This window comes from Alexandromys fortis, unplaced genomic scaffold, assembly GCF_014885135.2.
Source record: "Alexandromys fortis isolate MF-2015 unplaced genomic scaffold, M_Fortis_MF-2015_v1.1 scaffold_3, whole genome shotgun sequence".
Lineage (NCBI taxonomy): Eukaryota > Metazoa > Chordata > Mammalia > Rodentia > Cricetidae > Alexandromys > Alexandromys fortis.
Window position 1 is genome coordinate 9,506,330 of NW_026067909.1, and position 25,621 is coordinate 9,531,950.

Consider the following 25,621-nt stretch of genomic DNA (forward strand, 5'->3'; position numbering starts at 1 on the left):
GGCCAAGGCTGAATGGCTGGAGCTGGAACTGAGCTCTTTAGATGTCCCAGGACCCTGGGTCACCTATGTGGCCCAAGTTCTAAGCCTGCTTGTCCTAGTCCGCAAAAGGGCATAGTCATTCTGGGTGGATTTGCAGGTTTCCCTATGTGCGACTGGTCCTTTCTCTTGAGACACCAAATACTCTCTGTAAAAGCCAAGTGAATCATTTTCGACTCTCAGGTGTGCAGAAATGTGCTTTACTTTGTAAGCAACGGTTGGTTCAATAAATTATGCAGCTGGCACTGCCTGCATGGCCTGGCTGCTCTACAACCGCCGGCACAAGTCCTCAGTGATGGGAGGGTAGCAGAGGAAGCGGAATCCATATTTGCTCTCAGCTGTGCTCTGTACTGACAGGGCCACCATGGGGCAACTTAGGTCCACGCTTTTCCGGCATACCTGCAGAAAACACCGGGGCCGAAGAGCTGCACGGACTGGCAGAGCAGAGAACCTGGGGCCAAAGCATCACACTCACCTGGACCTTGCGCTCCTGCCAACACAGCGAGTCTTTGAGGCACACTCTCGAGGAACACTCTGGGATTGCAGGCAGGAGCTCTGCTGTCTCAGCCTTCACGCCTTCCTGCTGTGCGGGAACTTCCCCGGGGTGAAGAAGCTTGCGGGTGCTCAGGAGTGGCAAGATATCCCGGGTCTCGGTGGGGCGAAGCGATCCCGAAGTCCTCAGTGCGCTAGTGCCAGTGCGGAAGTGCCTTTGCTGGTGAACACCTGGCCTGGAGATGTGGGAGGGGCCTGAGAAGTATCCTAGTCAATTCAGGGCAAGTGTAATGCAAGATAGTATGGGCCAGGGTAGTAGTCCTGTCCAAGGCGACACCTAAGGAAATAGGGGCGGGTTTTGCAAGGCAGAATAAGGGGTTTGCACCTACCCGGGCTTCTTACGCCTGGCCCCAGAGTTGCGCACCCTGCCCTTGTGTGGCGATGAAGGACGACACTGCTCTTCACCAGAGTCAGCCTTGGGCTCAGACTCTGAGAGAGGGAAGCGGTCAATGGACCAGTCAGTGTTGTCGGTGAACATCTTCGAGCCCAAGGTCACGCAGGGTGCAGCTTGATGCTCACTGAGGACCTGCAGGGCCATCGTGTTACTTACCCTAACCCTGTGAGGCCGGCCCCTGGGCTCCTCCTAGGCTGGGACCCCCACTGACCTGGCCGTGGGGGTTGACTAGCACTGTCACACAACCTAGGCTGGATTGGAAGTGGAAGGGTTCCTGGTCCGAGGACACTGGCAGCTGCTTCTTGGTCCTGCTGGTTCCTTCGCCCCACACCTAGGAAAAGGCTGGGTGCTAAGTGAGGAACAGTGTAGACCGGGGCAAGGCAGTATTGGCTGGCAGCAGGGCTCACCGTGATGTGGTGCTGTGGGGCTAGCAGAATACCAGGTGGGAAGCGGTACATGCACACAGGGTAGTCCCTCACAAGCTGCTGCACTACGAAGCCACCCAGGTCCACAGTCTCTGCCTGAGACTGATTGAGGATACGGATGAACTTCTCTCGGTGGCTGACCGCAGCGATCTTCAAGCAGCAACCAAGTGGGCTGCAGCCAGAAAGGGATGCTGAACAGAGAATAGGGGCCCCATCCACCCACGAAGCCCACCCATCATGCAGCCTCCCTGCTTTTCCTGGTGTGCTCATGGTTGGGCAGCCTCTCACTTCAACTGGGGCCTTGTGTGTTGGTGGTGAAGGTCTGCACAGGGCTCCAGAACAGTCTTGCTAAGCGAGGGTGAGCAGCTTCTATGAAGATCTGGAAAAAGAAGTCCTTTAGAGGAGGAAGAACACAGAGAGTCCAGTGGGGGAGGTTCCCCAGGAGGTCAGACCAGGGGTCTGCATAATAGGGAAACCTCAGTCGGGTTCAGATCTGGGCAGAAGCAACTGCACCTTGGGGGCTGAAGGACCTGAGAGGACGTTGGGCAGAGGCTATAAGTTGCTAAAGGGTATAAGGGAGAGGCAGCCAACTCCACCTTCTGTGTGTCTGCTGAAGCTCCTAGTGCATTCCTGCGTCTGCTCAGAAGCTAAGTCTGTTCCCTGGGGTGGGTGGCCTGTCACCTTCTTTGCTCCAGAATGCAGAGCTATCTGGCAGCTGCTGGAGTCAGAGTCGGCACCCTCTGAGCTTCTGGTGTTTGCCAAAGGCAAGGCGCCCCACCCCAGGATCTTGCTAGGCTTCTCCACATGCTTGAGAGTACACTCGGAGTCCCAGGTATCCATTTCAGAGGACTGGTGGGGCTGACGCAGCCTGGAACCATGATATGTTTACTGACTGTTTGGGCTCTTAAACCCAGGACCCATGCCCTCCACCCCAGCCAGCCTACCCAAGGCAATGGGCACCCTGGTTTGTGCTCCAGGAACTCAAGAGTCAGACCCAGCTTGTGGTAAATTAATAAAGTTAATGATGACCTTGGAGCTCCTCCCCTTGTCTTGAACCCATTCCACATACTACATATCAGAGCTGAGGCTTTGAAGGGGTTACATGACTTGTCTGGGAACACTTAAGGATACAATGGGAACTGGTCCACCTCTGTCAAGCCAAGTCCTCCCTTCCCCTGATCCCTGGGGACTCCCTGTCCAATGCAGTTACTTTTCATCTGTGTGGAAACTCATGCTGGAGAAGAGGTTGGGATATCGGTGGGCAATGCTGTTCCAATCTACATCCTCCAACCGGAATTCCTGGCAGGAAATAAGAGCAATGCAGCTCCCCGACTTTTCAGGGCTTCAAGGGCCTTGTCATACACATGGAATGCCTCCTGTGGCAAACCTTGCTTACCTCCCTAGAAGTGGGACCCTCAACATACTCAGTAGAGTCAGTAGGGTCCCTTAGGACCTCTGCAGTGACCACCTACAAGAAAGAACCATAGAGAAGCTGACAGGTGGCTTGAGGAAGGACGCCCTTCCCCCACGGGTTCTCTCACTTTTGACCTTAACAGTATACTTGGTGTATACTAGATGAGGAGGCTGCTGGTCATAGAAATCCTCCTTATGGAAACAGCCCAAGGGAGACAAGGTTTCTCAAACAGGCCAGGACCTAAAGAAGCATGCTGGCTGCCCAAGGATTTTTTGTTTTGTTTTTTTGGAGGGGGGGCTGCCTGACAGGTATTGAGCCAGGGAGGGGCACAAACTCACCTCCACACTGCCAGTCTGAGACCGAAGCACGCGTCCTACCCAAGAGGAATGAGCCAGCTGTAGAAGGCACGACTTCTGGAAAGTCTGCAGCTCAGCCTCCATCTGCTGCATTGTACGGCAGTTCTGCCGCAGTTTCTCCTCCAAGCGTTCTTTCTCCTGATTGAGAGTGCCTGCTAGTGCTGGTGAAAGAGGCCTCCAGCAACCCCACCTTTCCAGCCAACCTCAGGTGGGTAGCTACTGCCTGCCAAGGCATTGCTCCCTTCCCCTCACCAGCTGGGCTTGTTCTTTCTGCGTTTTCAGCTCCAGCGTAAGTTTCTGGACCTGGTTCTGCAGGAATCTGTCTTGACTTTTGGAGTTCCTGGTAGGAGGAGCAATCTCAGCGCTTCTGGGGCAGGCCAGGATTCCTGAGAGTAGGTCAGCAATAAAGGACACCCCACAGCCACCAAACCCTAAAGGCACACATGATAGCAGGTCTGGGCAGAGGTCTACATGCTCAGGGGTAGGGTTACATTTTCCGCACAGGAACTTTTTCAAAAGTATGGTGGAGTGTCAAGTCATGCAAAGACTAAAAGTCTGAAGCAGGCAGGTATAGGGCTCAGTGCTTGAGATTGGCGTCACACAGAAACTTGGAGCTACGACAGGATAGGGCCTGGGTTAGGCTGGGGGTTTCACTACTGACCGCTCAGGGGGAATCCCTGCCACTTCCTGCAGGATGTGGTAGTATCGGGCATTCTGGCCATTCTGGACAGCCCACCGAAGTGCCTGGATCTCTAGTTCTCTCTGTTCCCATAACAGCCTCAGGGTACGTGGGTCCATGGTTTCAGGGGCTAACCTGCAATTCCAGCCCCTTGTGGTTTGATCAGGCCTGGCTCTTTGGCTGGCCCAACCCAGGAGGCTGCCCCATCCCCTGCCTCCTTACTGCTGCTTGATAGAGCAGCCCACTGGGGTAGGTGCGCAGTAGGGCTTACTGCTCCGGGAACACGAAGGAGCCTCTGTGTCCATAGGTGTACCGGCTGCAGACTCTAAGTCACTGCTGTCTGGCTTTACACCTGCTGGAGCTGGGGACATCTGCTCATCTTCAGACTCCTGGCAAGACTTAGGGGCCATGCTCAATGTTGGTCAGGAGCTGGGATGGAAGGAGGCAGGATGGGGTCTGCTGTGGCCCAGGTATGGGAACCACATGGGACTCTCTTTGTGTGTCAGTGAAGTCCAGACAAGCGCTTGCCAATTCCCTCTGAGGAACACACATGTGTCCACCCAACAGGACATTAGGACTGCTGGTCATATGAGAGTATATTTCAGGCTAGGACAGCAGGTCACCTCCCAGGAAGCATGTCCCCAGTGTGTACATATATTCCCTGCTGTCTCCTCTTTGTCCCCTAGACCCCAGCCTAGAGCTAAGATGAGAGGTTCTAAACTTTTGCGTGTTACCCTTGTTCATGTCCCTCCAACCCAGGAAATCTCCCGTACACTCACCTGAGGCCTAAACCCACAGAAGGTCTAGGGAGGAAAGTGTTCTATACTGTTGCCATGGATGTCTGCACCTGGGGGGAGGGTGTCTGTTACTAGGAGCCTCCAGGGAGACGATGCCCAGGGCCATGAGTGCATTCTGTGCCAGTGTGGTTCGGATATGTTGGCTAGACCTACCAGCTAAGCTGAGGAGGTCCACCGAATTAATCAGACCCCTGGAACCCGACCCTAGCCAGTGGTGATAGGCAGGTCCTGGGGAATGGTGTCCTGTGAGTGAATTCAGTATGCATCTGTGTCTTAACTATGTAAACGGTCCTAGGGATCTGCGCTGATTAATGGAGCAGTTGAGGGTGATAAGACTGGCGTGGCTGTGCTAACTCTAGCCACTAAGCCAGCCTGTGTCTGACAGCCTAACCTAACTCTTGGAACCCTTATCTTGCTGTGCCTATATCCATGACTCTGGGCTCCCAATGGTAGCTCCACTAGTGAACCCTGGGGGACATTGCTTCTGCTTCAGAAGTGAGCCCCAGGAGAGGCTCCTTCTACCTTGTCTCTTCCACAGCCTCGTACTTCCAACATTTGCTGCTTTATGGCACAAGGGCATGGGAACCCCCCTCCCACAGCTCTCTGTGATTGGGACAGGGCACATGGGGCTGGCCTGGCTTGATTTAGCCCACGGAGACGCAGGCAAGATATGAAAGCAGGGGCCCGCTTTAGGGAGGGAAGGGCTGCTCTGGAGGGCTCTGGGCCCATTGGGGGAGGGGAGAGGATGGCGCTTCAGACAAAGCCCCTAGGGTCTTTGTCCCAGGCAGACACAGGGACGGTCCCCTCCCCCACCAGGGCTGCAGCGCCCACCAGGTCAGCCGGCCCCTCAACTCCACCTCTCTCGGATAGCGGGCGAGAGACGTTCACGGCCTCTCTTCCCGGTGTTCTCGAGTACAGATTTAAGGGAGCAGGGCTGAAGGGGCTTAGCCGACGAGGCTGCTGAAGGAAGGGCGAATGTTGCGCCCGGGTGCATGTCAGAGTTGCAGGGTTCCAGTCAGGAGCCCTCTCGGTGGGCGGAGACCAGTCAGTCACACTGCCAGCCAGTTGAGGAAGTCCGCTCCGCAGCTGGGAACACACCTCACCTGGGCCAACCAGCCCCGAGCGAGCGCTGCTGCAGACGCGCTTCCGTGTCGAGCACCAGCGGGGACCATCCCCAGCGCCCGGGCGCTGCCCCTACCCACTTCGGGCCCCGCCCACACCTGGATGCCTCCGGGGCGGGACGGAGTTAACGAGCCAATGGGGCGTGGTGGGAGGAAGGCCGCCAATGGGAGTGGGCAGGGGGCGGGAGACACACGCCTCCGCTCTAATGGGGTGCCGGGGGGCGGGGCGCGCGGGCCGCGAGCCAATGAGACCGTGAGGTTGGGCGCGCCGCGGCGCTGGGACAGCAGGTTGAGGCGGCGCTGAAGCGCCCAAGTCCCGGAGGCCGGCGGGCGCCCAGGTGAGCTGTGCGGAGTTCTCGAGCCTCCTGAGTCCTGGGTGCGGCACCGGGGAGCCGTCTTCGGCCGAGGAGGAGCGGATCTGGGCGAGGGGGTGCGCGGCGGCTGTGCTGCACCTGCGTCTGCCGGCTGCGGAGTGGGACGTCTGGATCCCGCGCGGCCGGGATCAGCCGTGAGGCGGGCTGTGCCCCCAGCGGGGCGGGACCACTGGAGCCCTGAGCGCTGGCTGGACGGGAGGGACTGCGGAGGCGGACCGGGGACTGGCGGGGGGCTGCTCAGATCTGGGGTCGGTTCGGAGATGGAGGTCTGTCTGGGTCGTAACTCTCAGCTCCTCCCGGCCCCAGATTGTTCCCTCCCTGGGGGGGCGTTCCCAGGACTCTGGACGGCGTCGTATTTGCGTTTGGTCGGTGTTAGGTGCCAGGGGACGGCCGCCCTCGCGTGAAAAGGGTAGTGGCCTTTGAGCCAGGTGACCGGGGGACAAGAAAACCTGGCCCTGGTTAATGATTCGCCCTGTTCCTGGAGTGGGGTGGGTGGGGCAAGAGGAGGCTGGTGCAGGAGGGGGACGCCTCAAAATGCTCAAGAGGGCCAAACTAGTTCCCCAGCCGCTCCAGGAATGTGTGGCCTGCGGGTGGGGCTGGGCACAGGAGGGCAGGGCCGAAGGGCCACAGTCCTGAGCCGGTTGTTGTGGCAAAGCCAAGAGAAGAGGAAGGCCAGGCTGTGATGGAGGCAGGCCTGGCCTGATCTCATGGCCCGTGTCCTCCCCATAGGACAGGGATGGTCTTGGAGCTTGTGGTAATGGAGCTGAAGGTGTGGGTGGATGGCATCCAGCGCGTGGTCTGTGGGGTCTCGGAACACACCACCTGCCAAGAAGTAGTCATCGCGCTAGCCCAAGCTATAGGTGAGTTCCCTGGAGTCCCAGAAGCCCCATCTTCCCTGCCAAGGAGGGTGGGGTTGACTCCACCCTTGTATTGCTCTCTTCCTCAAACCAGGGGCATAGAGGGGCGATAGAGACTGACTCTGTCTTTCCCCCACAGGCCAGACAGGCCGCTTTGTCCTTGTGCAGCGTCTTAGGGAGAAGGAACGGCAGCTGCTGCCGCAGGAGTGTCCAGTAGGAGCCCAGGCCACCTGTGGACAGTTTGCCAATGATGTCCAGTTTGTCCTGAGGCGGACAGGACCCAGCCTGTCTGGAAGGCCCTCCTCAGACAACTGTCCACCCCCGGAACGATGCCCAGTTCGGGCCAGTCTTCCCCCAAAGCCATGGGCCGCACCAGGCCGTGAGCCACACAGAGCACTGACCTTCAACCTAGGATGTCCCAGGGTGGTCCCCAGCCCCTCGATCCCTGAACCTACAGCCCTGGTAGGACCCACGCCAGACTGCTTTGCAGACCTGCAGAGCCTGGAACTCAGGATACAGAGGAACGCTGAGGAGTTGGGCCATGAGGCCTTCTGGGAGCAGGAGCTTCGGCGAGAACAAGCCAGGGAGCGTGAGGGACTGGCGCGCCTGCAAGCATTGAGTGCGGCTACTGCTGAGCATGCAGCCCAGCTGGAGGCCCTCGATGCCCAAGCCTGTGCCCTGGAGGCAGAGCTTCGGCTGGCTGCTGAGGCCCCTGGGCCTCCTTCAGCTACAGCATCTGCTACTGAGCGATTGCGCCAGGACTTGGCTGTCCAGGAGCGGCATAGTGTGGAGATGCAAGGCAGTTTGGCCCTGGTGAGCCGGGCCCTGGAAGCTGCTGAGCACGCTCTGCAGGTGAGCCCAGGAGATCTACCCCCTGTCAGCTCCCTACTAGACAGCCAGTCTGTTAACACTCCACCTGCTGCATGGGCAGTTTGGGGGTTTGGATCAGACCAGGAAGAGTGCTTGGCCTGGGAAAGAAGGTCAAGGCCTTGTCCCTGAAGGTCCTGTGTGCCCCCAGGCTCAGGCTCAGGAGCTGGAGGAGCTGAACAGGGAACTCCGTCAGTGCAACCTGCAACAGTTCATCCAGCAGACAGGGGCTGCTCTGGCGCCACCTTCACAGCTGGACAGAACCATCCCTAGCACACAGGTCAGAGTAGTTCTGGGAAGAGGTGACTGGTGTATGGGGCCACCCTAGTTCTCAACTGACCGTCGGCTTTCTCCACAGGACCTTCAGCCTCCAACCAGAGAAGAGCCCCTCCAGGGAGTCCCCGAGAGCCATATCCTAGTGTCCAGCCTGAGCCCCGAGGGTATGTTTGTCTCCCTACCCCTACCCCCAATCCAAGGGAAGGGCCCAGCTCTGGTTTCAGCCCGTTTAGCCTGTGTCTTTCTCACAGTTCCCCCCATGAGACAGAGCTCCTGGAGGTAGCAGTTCCTGCTCAAGTAGGGGACACTGAGGACAGATGAGCCAGCACAGCTGGAATGAGCCACCTGGACAATGGGAGAGTATGATCACGGGATTCTTTCCCTAAAGTGGGGAAAGCTATGATGTCCCGGGGTTTCTGCTTCAAGGGGCGAGAGTGCTAGCCACCTGTTGTCTAGTCTTTTTCAAGTCTCCCAAGCCCTCTGAAGAAGCAGTGGACACAGTTCGGAACTTACCAGGCCCCAAAGGCCACTCCTTGTTGGAGGAGAGAGTAGTGTGGACAGTGCATTCATCCTGTGGGTGTGTGCTTTCTCTTTGCTACACTGCGTGTGTGCTGCCTTCCTTGCCCTGACAAACCTCAATAAACTACCTTTCAAAGGTGCTTGAGTATGTTCTGAAGTTGTACCACTGGGCAGTGTCTGTGGTTCAGAAATTGTCCACATGGTGGTTCCTGAGAAAGTAGTGTTTTTAGAGGCCAGTACTCAGTAGGGTTCAAAGCTGGGGCTCCCAGGGCCCCGTGTCCTGACTGTTGTTCCTAGGAGTGTTTATTTGTAACCCCTAGCCTGGTGAGGCCTGCCAGTTCAGCCCTGGGCTGGTTTTTATCTGGACCCTTCTTCCCTGACTTTCCTTGTTTGGCCTGTGTGCCACCAGCAGCAGGAACTGAGGATGCCTGGACAAGCTAGACCCGCCCGTCAGGTTTGCTGAGAACTTGTGGGGGCGAGTCCTGAACTCTTGGGTCAAGTCTATGACTTCTGGGTTGGCCAGGCCCAGAGAGTTTTCCCTAGAAAACTTTGCCAGCCTCAAGGTGGATATGGGCATTGAATTGTAGGGGTTGTCCCTCTCCTCCCAGAGTGGGTGTGAAGCCTGTTTATGAGCCTCCAGCCTTGACATTGGGGCAGGAACACTTCCACAGCCCAGCCCAGCTGCTGCTCTGGCTCTAGAGCTGATAGTGACCTCTTCCAAAATCCTGGTTACCCAGGCAGGCCAGGTGTTCCAAGCTCCTGGGACTAGAAACCTTTGTGAGGATCAGAACTTTGGGTAGAATTGGGTGACAAGTTGGGAACACCATAGATTATGAGGGTCTTTATACCATATTGAAGAGAACATTTGGGATGGGCTCAGCTTTCTCTCCTGCTGGCTCCTGAGCTACAGTCAGTGCTGTGCTCCCTACTTCTTTTGGGGCCAACTGAAAGGGACATGGAACTCCTGTGCTGGAGGAACAAAAAGACTTTTTTTTGTTTGTTTTTTTTGTTTGTTTGTTTTTTTGGTTTTTTTTTTTTGCTTTCAAAACAGGTTTCTCTGTATAGTATTGGCTGTCCTGAAATTCACTCTATAAACCAGGCTGGCCTCAAACTCAGAGATCTGCCTGCCTCTGCCTCCCAAGTGCTGAGATTAAAGGCGTGCATGGCCATCACCCAACAGACCATATTCTTCCCTGAAGCAGGAAACAGGGAAGGGGAGAGGCCAGGCAACAGAGGGAGGCTCCTGATCTGGTGTCAGCAGGCCGCAACTTCCTGCAGACTACTCCTGTCTGCATTCCAGCCTGAGCCTGCTGCAGCCTAGACCTGCCTGACCCGTGGCCCCAGATAGGCAGGGCCAACCAAAAGGTCACGTAGATCCTAGAGTGCAGAAGCCACTAGGGCAGTATCCTTGTGGGAAGGTGGGTCTGAGGAACCTGCTTCCTGAACCTAAAGCCCTGCCCACACTCAGGAGAGCCGAATGGACCTCTTGGCACTGGTCCTCAGCTCATCACGGTTCATTTCCCAGGCTAAGCATGCAGTCTACTGGGTGCACAGAGAACACCCGACACAGGAAGCTAGGCAGGGGTAAGCCATAGCCTCCTCAGTTGAGTCTTTTCACATGTTTCCCGTGTCATGACGAGCACCTGTTTCTCCTGAGGCCTCTGCGCAGGCCAGGTCCAGTTTGTAGTACGCTGTCACTGGTGGCACTGAAGAAGCTACCAAGCCCTCTTCTTCACGTAGCCACTATGCTTTGACGGGAAGGCCGGTAGAGATCCACTCCTCAATGGCTGTTTCAAATGGACAGACATCCATACTCCAAACAGTTGCTAGACTGCTTTGAATCACCAGACAAGCCCCTGAGTTAATGAAAAGTTTATTTTGGAATTTGCAGCTTTACTTTGGAAACAATGGTGTGATGTGTACTGAAGTGAGGAACAGACAAGCTGCTCACAAATGTCTGGTCCGTGACAGGGCAGGACCTAGCTAAGTAAGCTACCCTACAAGGGTGACGTTAGGACCTTACCAGCTCTCAGTGTGTGGTAGGCAATCTCCTTGTCTGGGCAATCCAACCAGAAGTCAGGGCCTACTAGGTCTCCTCCTAGTTCTGAGGATCTCCCCAGTAAGTAGTTGTCCAGCAAGCAGTAAGAGTCAGCTTTGCAGTTTCTCAACCCAGAGGCCACATAAGACTCCCCTCATCTGTAGAACACTGAGTTTGATACCACTGTGATGACAAAACAGAGTCCCTTCCAGAAGCCAGTGTCAGTCCGGAGAGGTCTAGACTAAGCCTGCTCCTCCATCTCTAGGGACCGGACCTGCTACAGATATCCTAGGCCTGTAGCCTATAGCTTCCCTGGATGTCCTTTTCCACTTCAGGGTGGACTTGAGGACACCTAGCAGGAGCATCCCTGCGAGAGGCTTGTCCCAGGAACCCACAGAGAGATCCATGGTACTCCCTCACTGAATGGCAGAAACAGGCAGAAGCACTCAAACTCGCTATCTTCCTGTAGGAAGTCCCAGAGGTGGCCCTCGGGAGGTGGGTCCTTAGGCTCTGGTCCTGTTGGCTGAAGTTCACACCTGTACCTGCCCAGAGATTCCTTGGATGACTTCGAAAGTAGCTGTTCTGAGGTTTGCACAGCCTCGAACCCAATACACGTAAGAAAGTTTCCTCCAAAGGGTACCTGACCCAACCTCAGCCCCACACGTGAAGGGCAGAGAAGCCCCCAGAGTGCTCCCACACGCAGGCCTGTCTGTAGGTGCAAGCCTCTCCTAATGGCCTGCTACCCTGCCTCTCTGAACCCAGGTGCTCTTACTCCTCCCCACAGTGCTGCCTGCCTGCCTGCCAGACCCGGGTCACTGAAGGGCCAGGGGTTCGCGCTGCCCAGGGACAGATCAGCCGCTGTCACACGCACAGTGGGTCCGGAGCAACGCAGTGTGCGGTGGGCAGTGGCTGTCCTGAGCCTGGAAGAACTGCCCGGGCTGGCGGGCAAGTGGAGGGGTCGCCTTCTCCATCCCCGCCTCCGCCCCTCCAACTTGGACAACAGAGCCACTCCTCTCTTGTCCCGCCCAATCCCCATATCCCCCAGGGAAAGGCAGCCTCGAAGATGCTCCCCCATCCGCCAACCTTGTAACCATCCTGTTTCACCTGCGACCCCGGCAGAGGGCCATCGCCAGCTCTTGAATCAACTTCAGTGGCGGCGGAGGCCACTATCACACCCAAGGCGGGCCCCAATCGGGCCCAGTTACCCCGCCCATATGCAAATGATCTATCCTGCAGCCAATGACCGGTCAAGTCGGGCCCACCCTGCGGGGATGCAGCCAGTGAACACGAGGGGGAGGCAGCACGCCCCGCCCACCGCCGCGCAACCCTTCGCGGGCGAGGCCGGCGCGTTCCTTTCTGCACGTCGGCTTGGGGAGGGGCCGCCACCTGCTGGGCGGGGCTTGCGGGACGGCCTCGCCGTAACCCCGTGGCTAGTTGTTGGTACAGTCCAAGGCATGTACCCTGTCCCTCAAGCGGTGGTACTGTCCGGGCTCACTTGCTACTGGGCCTGAAGTTGGGACCGCTTCTGACAGTGGAGTGCTTCATCGGCCCAGCGCGAAGAGACAGCTGGATAGACAAGGCGGACCCTTTGAGGCAAAGAAGAGGCTGCCCCGCCTTCCAGCCTGATGTTGGGGCGGACCGGTTATCCCTCGCCCAATCTAAGGACAGCCTCTCTTCGGGAACTCGCAACACTCCAGGCGCACGTAGTCCTGGCAGTAACCCAGGGGTGGCTTGGATGGCTAGGGACACCTTGCCCTCGGGAGGCACGTACGCCCCTGCTTTTCTCCAGCGCCTGTAGATCATCAAAGATACGTAGGTCCGTCTGGCAGTGAGCAGGGGACTGTTTCTGGCTGACCTGCCCGGAGATTTCCTTTGCCACGACCTAAGCGACTAAGCGACCAACTCTGGAGGGAGAGTCCCACGGAGCGCTGGGCTCACGGAGGGCTTGCTTCTATGTTTTGAGAAATAAGCGAGCATGCCTCCTAGGGAAACTGTCACCTTCCTTAGGATAAGCAAGGCCAGTTATCGGACTCCTAGGAGGAGATCCAACGAGATGGGATGAGTGTGCAGCCAAAAGAGACTCACTTCCCTCCCTCCACACCTCCCTCACCCCAGGTTGTTCCTGCGGTGGAATCATGGGGCATTTAAAAGCTCGTAATCACTTGAGATGCGGCCGCTGTTCTTTTGCTTATGAAGCAGAGATCCTTTTTTCTTTCTGCTTTCCTGTCTTCCTCAACCAATCTTCCACACCATCCTCATATCCTTACAACCTTTCCTTACTCTAGGCAACTCCAAAAGGCCCCTTTGTCTACCACAGATACCCTGGCTCAGGGGTCAGTCTCCTCCTCATCTCAGCCTCCTGTCCTTCAACCCTCTGCCCTGCTTTTATCCTCTCTGTTTCTTTGGCCTCCCTATATCCTGAATCTCATAAAGTCTAAGCTGGAGCCTGCCAGCTGCCAGAAACCAAGCCTAGGCATCTAAGTACTGAGGCCCTATCAGGGAGGTATCTGACCCAGGCCAGAGCTCAAGGGCTTGGAGTCAGGGGACAAATTCAAATGCAGAATCTTGTGCATTGTGGCCATGTAGAGATGTAGCACAGAGAAGCCAGGAGCTGACTCAGTTTCCACAGAGGATCAGAAATTGAAGGACCAAGCTGGACATGTTGATGGCACCCCTGTTAGCCTAGTAGAGAGATTATACCCCTGTAACCTTGATCAGAGGCAGAAGCAGAAGGATATGATGTAGGTTTCAGGCCACCCTTGGAGGGAGGAGGGTTTGAAGGGTCAGCAAGACTTGGACCATGTGGATCCTGAAAAAATTTCTAAAAGTCATTGGGAATTCTGAAAAGGTCCATGTCTGGTGAGCAAAGCCTAGGTTCAGAGGACAGATGTCAGGGACTAGGAAGAGAGAGGGAGAATCTCGGTTCCTTGCTGGCTTTGCCAGGATGTTTCCCACATGTGCCTCAGAATTCCCATCTGAAATGTATTCTTATCATCTTGTGTGGTGGGTATATATGGTACCATCCAAAATATGTGTCTAAGTCCTGTTACTTATGGCCTATAACTGTGACTTTGCAAAAAAAAAAAGTGTATGTGTGTGTGGGATGTCTTTGTAGATGGTTAAGGGGAAGATTTCCCCCCTTATTTTATTATTTTTAGACAGGGTCTCATTGTACCTGACTGACCTGGACCTCACCATGTAGACTAGCTGTCCTCAGACTCACAGCTATCCACTTGCCTTTGACTCCCAAGGGCTAATATTAAAAGTGTATACCAGGCCAGGCGGTGGTGGCGCACGCCTTTAATCCCAGCACTCGGGAGGCAGAGGCAGGTGGATCTCTGGGAGTTCGAGGCCAGCCTGGTCTACAAGAGCTAGTGGAGGACAGGCTCCAAAGCTACAGAGAAACCCTGTCTCGAAAAACTAAAAAATAAAAAATAAAGTGTATACCAGGGGCTGGAGAGATGGCTCAGAGGTTAAGACCATTACCTGCTCTACCAAAGGTCCTGAGTTCAATTCCCAGCAACCACATGGTGGCTCACAACCATCTGTAGTGGGGTCTGGTGCCCTCTTCTGGCCTGCAGGCATACACACAGAAAGAATATTGTATACATAATAGATAGATAGATAGATAGATAGATAGATAGATAGATAGATAGATAGATATTTATACCAGGGCTGGAGAGAAGGCTCAGTGGTTGAGAGGTCTTGCTCCTCTTCCAGAGGACCTGGGTTTAATTCCCAGCACTTACACAGTGGCTGCTCAGAATTGTCTATAACTATAATTCTAGTAGATCAAATATTCTTCTGGCCTCTGTGGTACATGCACGTGGTAAACAGACAAACTTGAAGGCAACACACACACACATATAACAAAGTATAGTCCAGTATGCTAGGCCAAGGATGGATTTTTGAGACCATTATGAATGAACTGGGAGGCCCTCAATCCAACGACACTTACAAATGACAATAGAGAGAACACTGACACAGAGGAAAGTCCACAAGGAAAAGTGATGTTGTCAGAGCCAAGGGAAGCCTGGAGCCCCCAACTCAGGAAAGCAGTCAAGATTTTCCCACACCCTGCCTGGCTTGAACTCCGACATCTGGTACCCAGAACTCTGAAAATAAATTCTGTTTCTTTTAGCCACCCGACCTGTAGTCAAAGAACACAACTGCTTGCCTGGTCTGAGGACGCAGCTCCTTGTCTCTTCATCACGGAGGTTCGAGACAGGGTTTTTCGGTAGCTCTGGAGCCTGTCCTGGAAACTAGCTCTTGTAGACCAGGCTGGCCTCGGACTCATAGAGATCTGCCTGCTTCTACTTCCCAAGTGCTGCGATTAAAGCTGTGTGCCTCCACTGCCTGGCCAAATCCCTTGTTCTCACCAGATCACACTCACCACTGCCCTTGCTTCAGCTTCCTTCAGAAATCCCTTGACTGCTCAGCATTCCTGTTGCTAGGGATTGGGTAAGGCAGATGGCAATGCCTAGGCTGTGTTCACTCAGCTCTGGCAATGCCTAGGCTCAGTGTTCACCCAGTTCTGGCAATGCCTAGGCTGTGTTCACCCAGCTCTGGCAATGCCTAGGCTCAGTGTTTACCCAGTTCTAGAAGGCAATGCCTAGGCTATGTTCACCCAGCTCTGCCTTACTTAGGATTCAGATGACAGGGGAATGGCTAAACCCTCTGAGAGAGGCTGATTTGGATTGGGCAGAATAGGGGCAATACACAACCCAGTTACATTCTTCTATGTATTCAAGAACATGCATGCCATTTCTATGTCTATTCATGCAAGAGATAAGAGCAGTGTGTGCCAACAAACATTAGGAATCCAGTAGGTATCTCCGGCACAGGTCTAGATGAGCAAGTTGCATTCCGATGTGTGCACTGGCAGGAACATGTGAGAAGCGGCCAGTAGAAAATTCATGGCATGCAAAATTCAAGAAGTCCTTGTTTTTTACTGCTGAGTAGTACTCTAATATGTATATATTCCATACTTTCTTTATCCATTCTTCCATTGAAGGGCATCTAGGTTGTTTCCAGGTTCTGGCTATAACAAACAATGCTGCTATGAACATAGTTGAGCATATACTTTTGTTGTATGATAGGGGATCTCTTGGGTATATTCCCAAGAGTGGTATTGCTGGGTCCAGGGGTAGGTTGATCCTGAATTTCCTGAGAAACCGCCACACTGCTTTCCAAAGTGGTTGCACAAGTTTGCATTCCCACCAGCAATGGATGAGTGTACCCCTTTCTCCACAACCTCTCCAGCAAAGGCTATCATTGGTGTTTTTTATTTTTTTTTATTTTAGCCATTCTGACTGGTGTAAGATACCAAGTTGTCTTGATTTGCATTTCCCTGATCACTAAGGAAGTTGAGCATGACCTTAAGTGTCTTTTGGCCATTTGAACTTCTTCTGTTGAGAATTCTCTGTTCAGCTCAGTGCCCCATTTTATAGTTGGGTTGATTAGCCTTTTATGGTCTAGTTTCTTGAGTTCTTTATATATTTTGGAGATCAGACCTTTGTCAGTTGCGGGGTTGGTGAAGATCTTCTCCCAGTCAGTGGGAATATATAAATATTAGAGTACTACTCAGCAGTAAAAAACAAGGACTTCTTGAATTTTGCATGCAAATGGATGGAAATAGAAAACACTATCCTGAGTGAGGTAAGCCAGACCCAAAAAGAGGAACATGGGATGTACTCACTCATATTTGATTTCTAGCCATAAATAAAGGACATTGAGCCTATAATTCGGGTTCTTAGAGAAGCTAAATAAGAAGGAGAACCCAAACAAAAACATATAGGCATCCTCCTGAATATTAACCTTCATCAGGCGATGAAAGGAGACAGAGACAGAGACCCATATTGGAGCACTGGACAGAAATCTCAAGGTCCAAATCAGGAGCAGAAGGAGAGAGAGCACGAGCAAGGAACTCAGGACCGCGAGGGGTGCACCCACACACTGAGACAATGGGGATGTTCTATCGGGAACTCACCAAGGCCAGCTGGCCTGGGTCTGAAAAAGCCTGGGATAAAACCGGACTCGCTGAACATAGTGGACAATGAGGACTACTGAGAACTCAAGAACAATGGCAATGGGTTTTTGATCCTACTGCACATACTGGCTTTGTGGGAGCCTAGGCAGTTTGGATGCTCACCTTACTAGACCTGGATGGAGGTGGGTGGTCCTTGGACTTCCCACAGGGCAGGGAACCCTGATTGCTCTTTGGGCTGACGAGGGAGGGGGACTTAATTGGGGGATGGAGAGGGAAATGGGAGGCGGTGGCGGGGAAGAGACGGAAATCTTTAATAAATAAATACATAAATAAATAAATAAATAAATAAATAAATAAATAAATAGAAAAAAAAAGAAAATTAATGACAACTAGGTAGCCATGTAGTTAGCCATGTAGGTAGGTCATAGCATTGATGTGAGGGCAGGGTATGTATGACAGTCCACTATGCTGGCCGCCACCGTCTGTAGGGACAGGTGAGAAATTGTTTTCTAACACCTGGGTTTTTTTTGGGGGGGGGGCAGGGGGTATATCAGCAGGTAGGATGTAGAGATATTTGTCTGTGTTCTCAATAGGTACTAGTGCTGGCCATGGTTGGTCCATACCTGTGTTACCTGTACTTTATAGGTAGAGGCAGAAGAATTGGGAGTTCAAGACTGGCTTTGGCTACATGGCAAGTTTAAGGCCAGCTTGGACTACATGAGGCCCTGTCTCAAAACAAACCAACGAAAAAGGTACTATTTATGCTGGGTTTGGCCCACTTTGGCGATGGGCCACTCCCTACAGACACCTCTTCCCCCATTCTTGATGATAAGTGGATTGGCATGGCTGCAGAGGTTGCGTCCTGCTCAGAGATGCTGAGGAAGAGTTCTTTATGCCTTGCTATGGTTGCATTTGCTTATTATAATAGTTTTTCTTTTTCTGCAGCCGCCTCCCCCAACAAAGGCAGCTGCAGAGGGAGGGAAAGGGGGCTGGCTTTTGTCTAAGGGGGCTCTAGTTCTTTATAGGCTGCCTGTCTTCCCCCTTCCTAGGAGATTCAGTGGGAGTTTACAGGCGCTCCTATATCTGATGACCTTCACCAGGTAGACAATGTTTCTATAGAGGGATCAATATGTGCAGAGAGCCAAGCTGGGAGGGAGGAAGAGGTGTTTGGTTCAGGGTGAGGGTGGCCTCCCAGGTCCCCCCTTTTTTATCATGCTGGACCCCCAAATGAAGCTTTCTCCCAACCAGTCATCACAGTGGCCTCTCTAGCAAGTATGCTCAACATCCTTATCTTAGACACAAGGACACTAAGACAGAAAGAGGGTAGGAAGCTCACCCAAGGCTACACAACTGACAACCAGATGTACCTGAGTCCAGATCCCGTCCGTATGGATACAACTGCATGGGTTTCTCCCACAGAAAGGAGAGGACTTGTTCCGAGGGGCCCTCTTTGACACCACCCCTCCTTCCTTGCGCTCTATCAGTAACAATATTTTTAATTTATTATTTTCATTTGTGTATTGTTGCGTGTGGTGGTATGTGGGTACATACACGTGAGTGTAGGTGCCCTCAGAGACCAGGGGCGTTGAATCTCCTGGAGCTGGACTTGAAGCTGCACCACCATGTGGGTGCTGGGAATTGAACTCTGGTCTTCTGGAAGAGCAGCAAGTACTCTTAACCACTGAGCCATCTCTCTAGCCCCAGACAGTAGCACTATTGATGCTTCTCCCACTTTGAACTCCCTTGAGTTATCTCTTCTCAGATACTTCTACTTATCTCTCCCTTCCCAGAAAATCTACTGCAGTGACTGCCCTGGCTTTCCCTCCCTGTTCAGTCTCCCTAAATTCTCTGTACTTCATCCAGACGGCCTCGCCCCTTGATAGAGCTAATACTATCAGTGTCTCAGTAGGCTCTACCTTACTCCCAGCACCATCTTTTTTGCACTAGCGTCTCCTGAGTAGCCAAGGATGTTTATGAGCGCCCTGTAATGACCTTGGATTTCTGATACTCCTGCACCTACTTCCCAAGTGCTGGTGTTACAAGCACTCACCATCATGCCTGGTTTATTTTGTGCTGAGGGTGCAGCCATGGCTCTGGGTATGCTAGTCAAGGACCCTACCAATCTAACCACACCTCCTTTATTTATTTAGAGACAGGGTCTCTTTGTAGCCATAGCTGTCCTGGAACTTACTATGTACATCAGGCTATCCTTGAACTCACAGAGATCCACCTGTCTCTGCCTTAAATTAAAGGTGTGTACCACCATGCCCTGTCCCGGGTACTTCTCGATGCATGTGTTTGCTTTTCCTTGCTCTCTTCAGCTCCTCACCCTTGAATTCCTCTGCAGAATACGGACTCACTCTTAGCACTGGAGGTATGAGGTGGTGCTGGTCCCCACTACCACATTTTATCCCCAAGGCGGTCTTTTGTCCCTCTGCGCTCTGGGGATACCCTAGCTTCCCATTTCCATACTCTTCCTCTTCTCCCTGCCCATTCCCGTCCACTTTCTCAGAAAATCCACAATCTCTGTCTTCTATTCCTATCAAAGGCCTTCCCTTCTAAACCACAAAATGGACAATGGAGTCCAGTGAGCCAGTACCTGATCAGGACCCAGCCCTCTGAGCCCCTCAGTCTCTAGGTCAGTCTCATTTTTGTGGTCCGAATTTCCCCCTCAGTCCTTCTTAGCTCTTTATTCACCCTGGTCAGTCCTCTCGTATTTCTGTCCCTAATCCTACTATGCGCCATACTTTCTCCCCTCTCCCATGGCTTTAGGCAAGCTAGGCAAGAAAGTGTTTGACTAGCCAGTAGAACACTCTGGTCCCATTCCGTCTATTAATCACCGCTACCATACCGTTAAGTTCTCTACAGTGTTTACGATTTACTGTGCCTCGTCTCGCGGGACTGAAGGAACGGCGGAGACCGTATATACAGAATTCATCCTGAGTTACAAGCCCCAAGAGATAACCAGAAGCTTTCCTCCGGAGTTCCCTTCGGCAGCCGCCGCGAGCGGCTAAGCACTGCGGCCAGGAGATGGCGCTCACGGGAGGGCGGGACCGCCGGGGGCGGAGACGGCAGGGGGCGTGGCCCTGGTGCCACTCACTTCCATCTGGGCGGTGGGCGGGGAGTCGGACCGTACCAATTGCCCTGGGATGGAGGGGACAGCGTGGCCCGGAACACTGTGATAGCTCGGACAGCAAATGTCCTGCGAGACACCGGTCTCCTCTCTCGGACAGTACTTCTGAGATAGTCACTGTTCTGAGGGGACGGGGCCATCCCGACGTCTCGACATTCTCGGCGGCGGGTTCCTCCCCGTTTTGGCCTCAGTAGTTTCCACCAACGGGCAGGGCAGAAAGTTCCGGAAGAGTGTCGGTGTACTTCCGGGTCGGGGAGCGCGCGGCTGCGGCTGCAGTCTGGCCTAGTTGCGGTCGCGTTCGGACAGAAGCGGGATCGTCTGGGAGCGTCTGGGAGACGCGAGGTTCCCGGGTAAGTGAGGTAGCCGGTCCGGCCTGGTGTTCCCCGTCGCTTCTGTACGCGCGGGAAGCCTACTGTGGCCATGCGCTTTGTCTGCGGCCTTCGGGGCGGGTGAGGCCTACGTTGCGCTGGCCGTGGGTCGGTCCGGAGGACGGGAGGGCGGCCGAGGCCTCGAGCAAAGCCCAGGGATGCCCAGCTGCGGTCGGGAGGTCCCTGGACGTGGTGCTGGCCACTTGTCGGATGGTGCAAGAACCTGGCCTGGTGCATGAGAAAGGTGTGACCCCTAGCTACCTTGTGCTCTGTCCTGATGGCCCTCGTCCGGGTCAGCGCCAAATTGTGGTTGGTGTCGCGGTTATCACATTCCTTAGTTCGAAGAGCCCTCGCAGCGGTCTCGAGTAGGCAGCGCTGTTTGCTGTTTGCCTTCAGAGTTTCGAGAGATAAAGTCAGTTGTCAGTGGTACATTGCTGCAGAGTGGCAGAGTCAACATTGCTCTGTTAAACCTTCTATATCCTCTGTCCTGTATCTGAGACCCGTGTTGCCCCATCGTATCTTCGAGAGTAGTACTCCACAACAACAACAACAAAAAAAAAATCAGTAACGTGTCTGGTCATTTTGGCTCTGAGTTTGAGATTGGACTTGACTTGCAGCTCAGCAGTTCTTTCTTTCCGTCGACCCCTCGGTTTTCACTCTTTTGGGAAGACTGTTGAGTGAAAACCACAGGCTGTGTGTGGCTCTCAGCACTGAGAGAGAAGCCTAGAGTTGTGTGCTGAGGTTCACAGAGTTAGTTAAATAGGTCCTCTTCTCTGAGAACCGGAGCCGTGCTCTGAGTCATCTCATAGGAAAGAGGTCACTGTCCTAGACGGGCCATAGCTCTGTATCTCTGTGTCTCAATCTGTCTTTTTATTTAAGAGGCGGTGTTTCGCAGGAGTCTGTGGCCAGGACTCCGTTCCAACTTGATAAATTCACCAAGCATCAGGTAAAAGTAAGATAGTGTATCAAAACTCTTGTCGCTTTTCCTTTCACATCCAGTAGCAATGTGTGACCATTGACATTCAAGTTAGCATGCCCTCATTGTTTAGAGAACATCAGCTCTCTACTGGGCCTTGGCAGTCCTGGCCCTGATCTGGCCTTTGTCCATGTAGAGAAGGGTTGCACTTTTCCCTGTACCTTTGAACGTACAGCGCATGTGTTCTCTTGAGGCTGATGGGATCTGTAGGAACCAGACGTGAGACCCCAATCTCAAGCCTGCCTTTCAGCGTCTTTATGCTGTGTTGGGTTTTTTTTTTTCTCCTTTCCACTGTGGATACTAGGTTTGGAGGAAAGCACGTACCATGACATAGGCTGGTGAATTCTTGAATGAATTCCCTATGGGAAGTGCTTCCTCTGTAAGTGACTGGGGAAAGAGGTGAACATCATTGATGAGGAAAGACCATGTATATGGATAGGTTCTTATTTGAGAAAACCAAAGTTTGAGAGCTTGGTACACAAGGAAGGTCATGTCCAATGACACTTACAAAGTCTTTTATCCAGGTATTCCACATCGTTGTTAACAATGGCTTGCAAGGAAGGACTAGTAGGTGTTCCCACAGACAAGTCAGGAGAGGGAAAGCCCCAGCATCTTCTGCCTTTCAGCCTGGGCCACCGGAATGCCGTAGTCCCTAGGAACTTCATTTGAGTTTTATAATCTGATGGTAGCCAGCTGAGCAGAGGCCAGTGGGCCAGCATTGGCCAGTAGTGACGTGCCCACTTGGTGGCAGCAGGCAAATGGGCTACTCCTCCCTGGAGTAGCCTGCTCTCAGTTGAAAAGCACTGCTCTGTCTCAGCTCAGAGGTCCATTTGACTCATCTTTAGGACTTTACAGGAATGCTCAAGTGAAAATATTGCTAGTCCTTAGGAATTAAAATCTTGTTTTTTAATCTTGTTCTGGAAATGAGTCACTTTTCTTTGTATGAGGATATTAGTATCTTGTATTATAAAATAAAACATTTTATATATTTATTGTTTTGTTTTTAGCTCTGCCCATCTTGGAACTCACTCTGTAAACCAGGCTGGGGCTTGAACTCAAGAGATCCACCTACCTCTGCCTGCTGAATACTGGGATTAAAGACATACACCACCACTGCCCAGCTATATGCTTTTATTTTTTTATATTTGCAAATAGCTTTATGGCTAGGATCCTGTGTATACGTCTCACAGATAAAATTCCACATGTATGGCGATGCTCGAGGCACCAGGGAAGTTTCCTTTCAGAGGGGACTCTGTAGCCAAGGAAGTTGGGAGTTATTTGGCTCTGGTCTCTTTCAGAGGTGAACTCCAATGTGTAGACATGGATGACGACAGTTTGGATGAGCATGTGGCTCACAGCCCTGGGCCAGATGGACCCTCACTAGTTGGCCCCTCAGAACTGACCAGTGATGCTGGTAAGTCCCCACTGCTGGCAGGGTGTCTGCAGAGTATTAGCACTTGGTACTTTCTCCAGGTTACTTGCTCCCCTTGGAAGCTTGAATGTCAGCTTTCACTTTTAGCCTTTACAAAAAAACTTTGAGGGGCTGGAGGAATGGCCTGGTGTGCAGACAAAACACCAGTGCACATGAAAATAAAATTAAGATCTTTATTTTCTGAAGACAGGGTTTTCATGTTTAGCTTTGGAGCCTGTCCTAGAATTCGCTCTGTAGATAAGGCTGGCCTCAAACTCACAGAGATCGCCTGCTTCTGCCTCCTTAGTTCCTGAGTGCTGAGATTAAAGACATGCATCACAACTGCCCAGCTAAATTAAGTAAAATCTTTTAAAAATAAATCGTTGATTAAGTTATAGAAGTGTACTACATTCGTTCTTTTTGTCTTTTTGTTTGGCTTTTTTGTATTGTCTTGTTTTTGAAATGGTGTCTGTGTGGTCCAGACTGTCCTTGAACTTTATGACTTACTGTGATCAGCCCACCTCAACCTCCCAAATGGCTTATAGATTGTGGTAAGACCACAATCAAGTCATTGTGGTTTTTTTTTTTATTGTTTTTTTTTTTGGGGGGGGGGAGAAGAGGTATTAGGGATGGAACCTAAGGCCTTGTGCATGCTTGGTAAGAAAGAGTCTACTGCTGAGCTGTAATCTATGTTTTTTGAAATAGGGTCTTGCTATGTAGCATAGGCTGGCCTTGAACAGCAATCCTTTAGACTATAAGGATTACATTTTGTTTGTTCATTTTTGTTTTTGATTGGTTTCATGTATCCCATTCTGGCTTTTGACTTGATGTATAGGTAAGGATAATCTTGAGCTCCTGATTCTTCTGCCTCTACCTCTCAAAGTGCTGGGGTAACAGATGTGTACCACTGTACCCAGTTTTGTGTGGTGCTGAGATAGAAACCTGGGGCTTGATCATGCTGGGCACACGCTACCAGCTGAGCTGTATTCCAAGCCACGGTGTCTTATTTTTAATAGAGACAGCATAAGTGTGTTGAAGGAGTGGCAGGGCTGCGTCCCCGGCACCCGGCCGCCTGCATGGCTAGCTTATGCCCAGAAACAATTACATGGAAACTGTATTCTTTCAAACACTGCCTGGCCCGGCTAGTTCCAGTTTCTTATTGGTTAGCTCTTACATATTGTTCTAACCCATTTCTAATATTCTGTGTAGCCCACCAGGTGGCTTACCAGGGAGGATCTTAACCTGCACCTGTCTGGAGTGGGAGAACCATGGCGACTCTTTGACTCAGCTTCTTTCTCCCAGCATCCTGTTCTGTTTACTCCACCCACCTAAGGGTTGGCCTATCAAGGGGGCCTAGGCAGTTTCTTTATTAATTAGTAAGAAATCACTCCCACATCATAAGTGCAGAATAAGAGGACTCATTTTGCCCATCATATGCCTCTCTAACATCTCCACCCCCGCTCTGGTAGCCTGACAGTCCTTATAGTTACCTGTCCATTCCTAGAGCAGTTCTGGCCCTTTGATGCTTGGTTTGTGATGATGCCCTCACAGGCCTGTGCTTTTTTTTCCCTTTGTGATCTAGAAGAAAGCAGCAATGGCCACAGTGGAGACTCTGAAGATGATACAGGGAGTGAGCATGAAGACAACACAGATGGGGAGGACACAGAGGGTCTGTCTGAGGAGGAAGACCCAGAAGATAGATCTGGTAAGATGGTTGGCATTTGAGCCAGTCCCCATGAATTTCTTAGTGAGGAGACAGCTTACGTTAGACCATCCACAGCCGTCTACAGTGGTTGTCACCACTGGAACAACTGACTCCTGCTACAGTTTTTTTGTGCTTTTAGGGTTTTTTTTCCCCCTTTTAATTTTTCAAGACAGGGTTTCTCTGTGTAGCCTTAGCTGTCCTGGAACTCACTCTGTAGACCAGGCTAGGCTTGAACTCAAAAAAGATTCTCACCTGCCTCTCTCTGCCTCCTGAGTGCTGGGATTAAAGGTGTGTGCCACCACTGCCCTTCTGTAGTTTTTAGTTTTGAAGTTTAGTTTAGTGATAGGATCCTGTGGGTATCTCTTCTGGGAGAGACAGAACATTGAGCGGCATAAACTGTGGGATGATGTGGATAGACTGGAGTTCTAAGATGATGAGCAGGAGGTCTTGGTAGCCCCTGCTTATCTCACAAGGGCCAGTTACTAGCATTATCCATGTCTGGGACAGCTTAACATGCCATAAAGGGCATATGGCCTAGGATCTCCTTTAGGACATAGCGTGTTAGTCCCCATCTTGTGACTTGTTCTCTGCTCATTCAACAAGCTCATTGTGTAGCATTATTAAGAAATCCCAGGCTTATGTACACTGGTGAAAGTTTGTAACTTTAAACTTCTGCAAAGAACAGTGCTTGAATGGCACACCTCTGAAAAGCCTTCATGGCCACCCTGGCCAAGGGCAGCCTATGAGGACTCTATGTGGTTGGTTTGGCCCCACCCACCTATGGCCACCTTTTTCAAAGTGTCTTAGTTAGGGTTTCTATTGCTGAAATAAAATACCAAAAGCAACCTGGGGAGGAAACAGTTTAATTTCATCTTATGGTTTGTAATCTATCATCTAAGGATGTCAGGTCAGAAACTCAAGTCGGTAACTTATTTATAAAAGGATATGGAGGAATGCTGTTTACTGGCTTGTTCCCTAGAGTTGTTTCAGTCTGCTTTCTTTTTTTAAAAAATATTTATTTATTTATTATGTATACAATATTCTGTCTGTGTGCATGCCTGCAGGCCAGAAGAGGGCACCAGACCTCATTACAGATGGTTGTGAGCCACCATGTGGTTGCTGGGAATTGAACTCAGGACCTTTGGAAGAACAGGCAATGCTCTTAACCTCTGAGCCATCTCTCCAGCCCTCAGTCTGCTTTCTTATAGCAGGCAGGACAACCAGCCCAGAGGTGACACTCCCCACAGTGAACTGAGCCCTTCCACATCATCAATAAAGAAAATGCCCCACAGTCTTGTCCATAGGACAGTCTGGTCAGACATTTTCTCAACTGA

At 52.2% G+C, this 25,621-nt stretch overlaps 3 protein-coding genes across 17 annotated transcripts in view; 2 read left to right on the top strand and 1 right to left on the bottom strand.

Moving 5' to 3' along the window:
- Positions 1–222: 222 nt before the first annotated feature.
- Positions 223–5,869, bottom strand: Lmntd2 (lamin tail domain containing 2). 5 transcript variants are annotated; one of them, XM_050137253.1, is made up of 15 exons: positions 5,757–5,869; positions 4,636–4,703; positions 4,079–4,285; positions 3,839–3,991; positions 3,430–3,517; positions 3,160–3,315; positions 2,804–2,875; positions 2,618–2,706; positions 2,004–2,275; positions 1,696–1,786; positions 1,390–1,579; positions 1,194–1,313; positions 918–1,114; positions 512–764; positions 223–435 (listed from the first exon to the last, which is right to left on the bottom strand). In XM_050137253.1, exons 3-15 carry the CDS (start codon positions 4,264–4,266, stop codon positions 304–306), a joined length of 2,001 nt encoding a protein of 666 aa, XP_049993210.1. In that variant the 5' UTR covers positions 4,267–4,285; positions 4,636–4,703; positions 5,757–5,869; the 3' UTR covers positions 223–303. The 5 variants fall into 5 exon arrangements, with proteins under 5 accessions (XP_049993210.1, XP_049993209.1, XP_049993211.1 ...); XM_050137252.1 differs by lacking the exon at positions 5,757–5,869 and adding an exon at positions 5,485–5,592; XM_050137254.1 differs by lacking the exons at positions 4,636–4,703; positions 5,757–5,869 and having other exon boundaries at positions 4,128–4,259.
- A 142-nt stretch (positions 5,870–6,011) lies between these two features.
- On the top strand, positions 6,012–11,364 carry Rassf7 (Ras association domain family member 7). Of its 9 annotated transcripts, none has more exons than XM_050137260.1 (6): positions 6,012–6,112; positions 6,878–7,008; positions 7,145–7,857; positions 8,024–8,152; positions 8,231–8,312; positions 11,175–11,364. In XM_050137260.1, the coding sequence occupies exons 2-6, from the start codon at positions 6,885–6,887 to the stop codon at positions 11,210–11,212; spliced, it is 1,086 nt and encodes a 361-aa protein (XP_049993217.1). In that variant the 5' UTR covers positions 6,012–6,112; positions 6,878–6,884; the 3' UTR covers positions 11,213–11,364. The 9 variants fall into 9 exon arrangements, with proteins under 9 accessions (XP_049993217.1, XP_049993222.1, XP_049993219.1 ...); XM_050137265.1 differs by lacking the exon at positions 6,012–6,112 and adding an exon at positions 6,132–6,150; XM_050137262.1 differs by lacking the exon at positions 6,012–6,112 and adding an exon at positions 6,145–6,282.
- Positions 11,365–20,047: 8,683 nt separating this feature from the next.
- Positions 20,048–25,621, top strand: part of Phrf1 (PHD and ring finger domains 1) — a 31,952-nt gene continuing 26,378 nt past the window's right edge. Inside the window, exons 1-3 of one of the 3 annotated variants that reach the window (XM_050136854.1) lie at positions 20,048–20,177; positions 22,470–22,585; positions 24,165–24,287. In XM_050136854.1, coding sequence (XP_049992811.1) covers positions 22,492–22,585; positions 24,165–24,287 — 217 coding nt within the window. In that variant the 5' untranslated portion in view covers positions 20,048–20,177; positions 22,470–22,491. Of the gene's footprint in view, positions 20,178–22,469; positions 22,586–24,164; positions 24,288–25,351; positions 25,519–25,621 lie in introns of those variants that run through there. The other 2 variants (XM_050136855.1, XM_050136856.1) reach the window with 2 other exon arrangements.

Coding starts and splice junctions, on each gene's coding strand:
- Lmntd2 (XM_050137253.1), bottom strand. CDS start 4,266: ATGGCCCCTAAGTCTTGCCAGGAGTCTGAAGATGAGCAGATGTCCCCA. Junction 1,314..1,389: donor CCCCACAGCACCACATCACG/GTGAGCCCTGCT, acceptor GCCTTTTCCTAG/GTGTGGGGCGAAGGAACCAG. Junction 765..917: donor GCCAGGCGTAAGAAGCCCGG/GTAGGTGCAAAC, acceptor CCACATCTCCAG/GCCAGGTGTTCACCAGCAAA.
- Rassf7 (XM_050137260.1), top strand. CDS start 6,885: ATGGTCTTGGAGCTTGTGGTAATGGAGCTGAAGGTGTGGGTGGATGGC. Junction 7,858..8,023: donor CTGCTGAGCACGCTCTGCAG/GTGAGCCCAGGA, acceptor GTGTGCCCCCAG/GCTCAGGCTCAGGAGCTGGA. Junction 8,153..8,230: donor GAACCATCCCTAGCACACAG/GTCAGAGTAGTT, acceptor CTTTCTCCACAG/GACCTTCAGCCTCCAACCAG.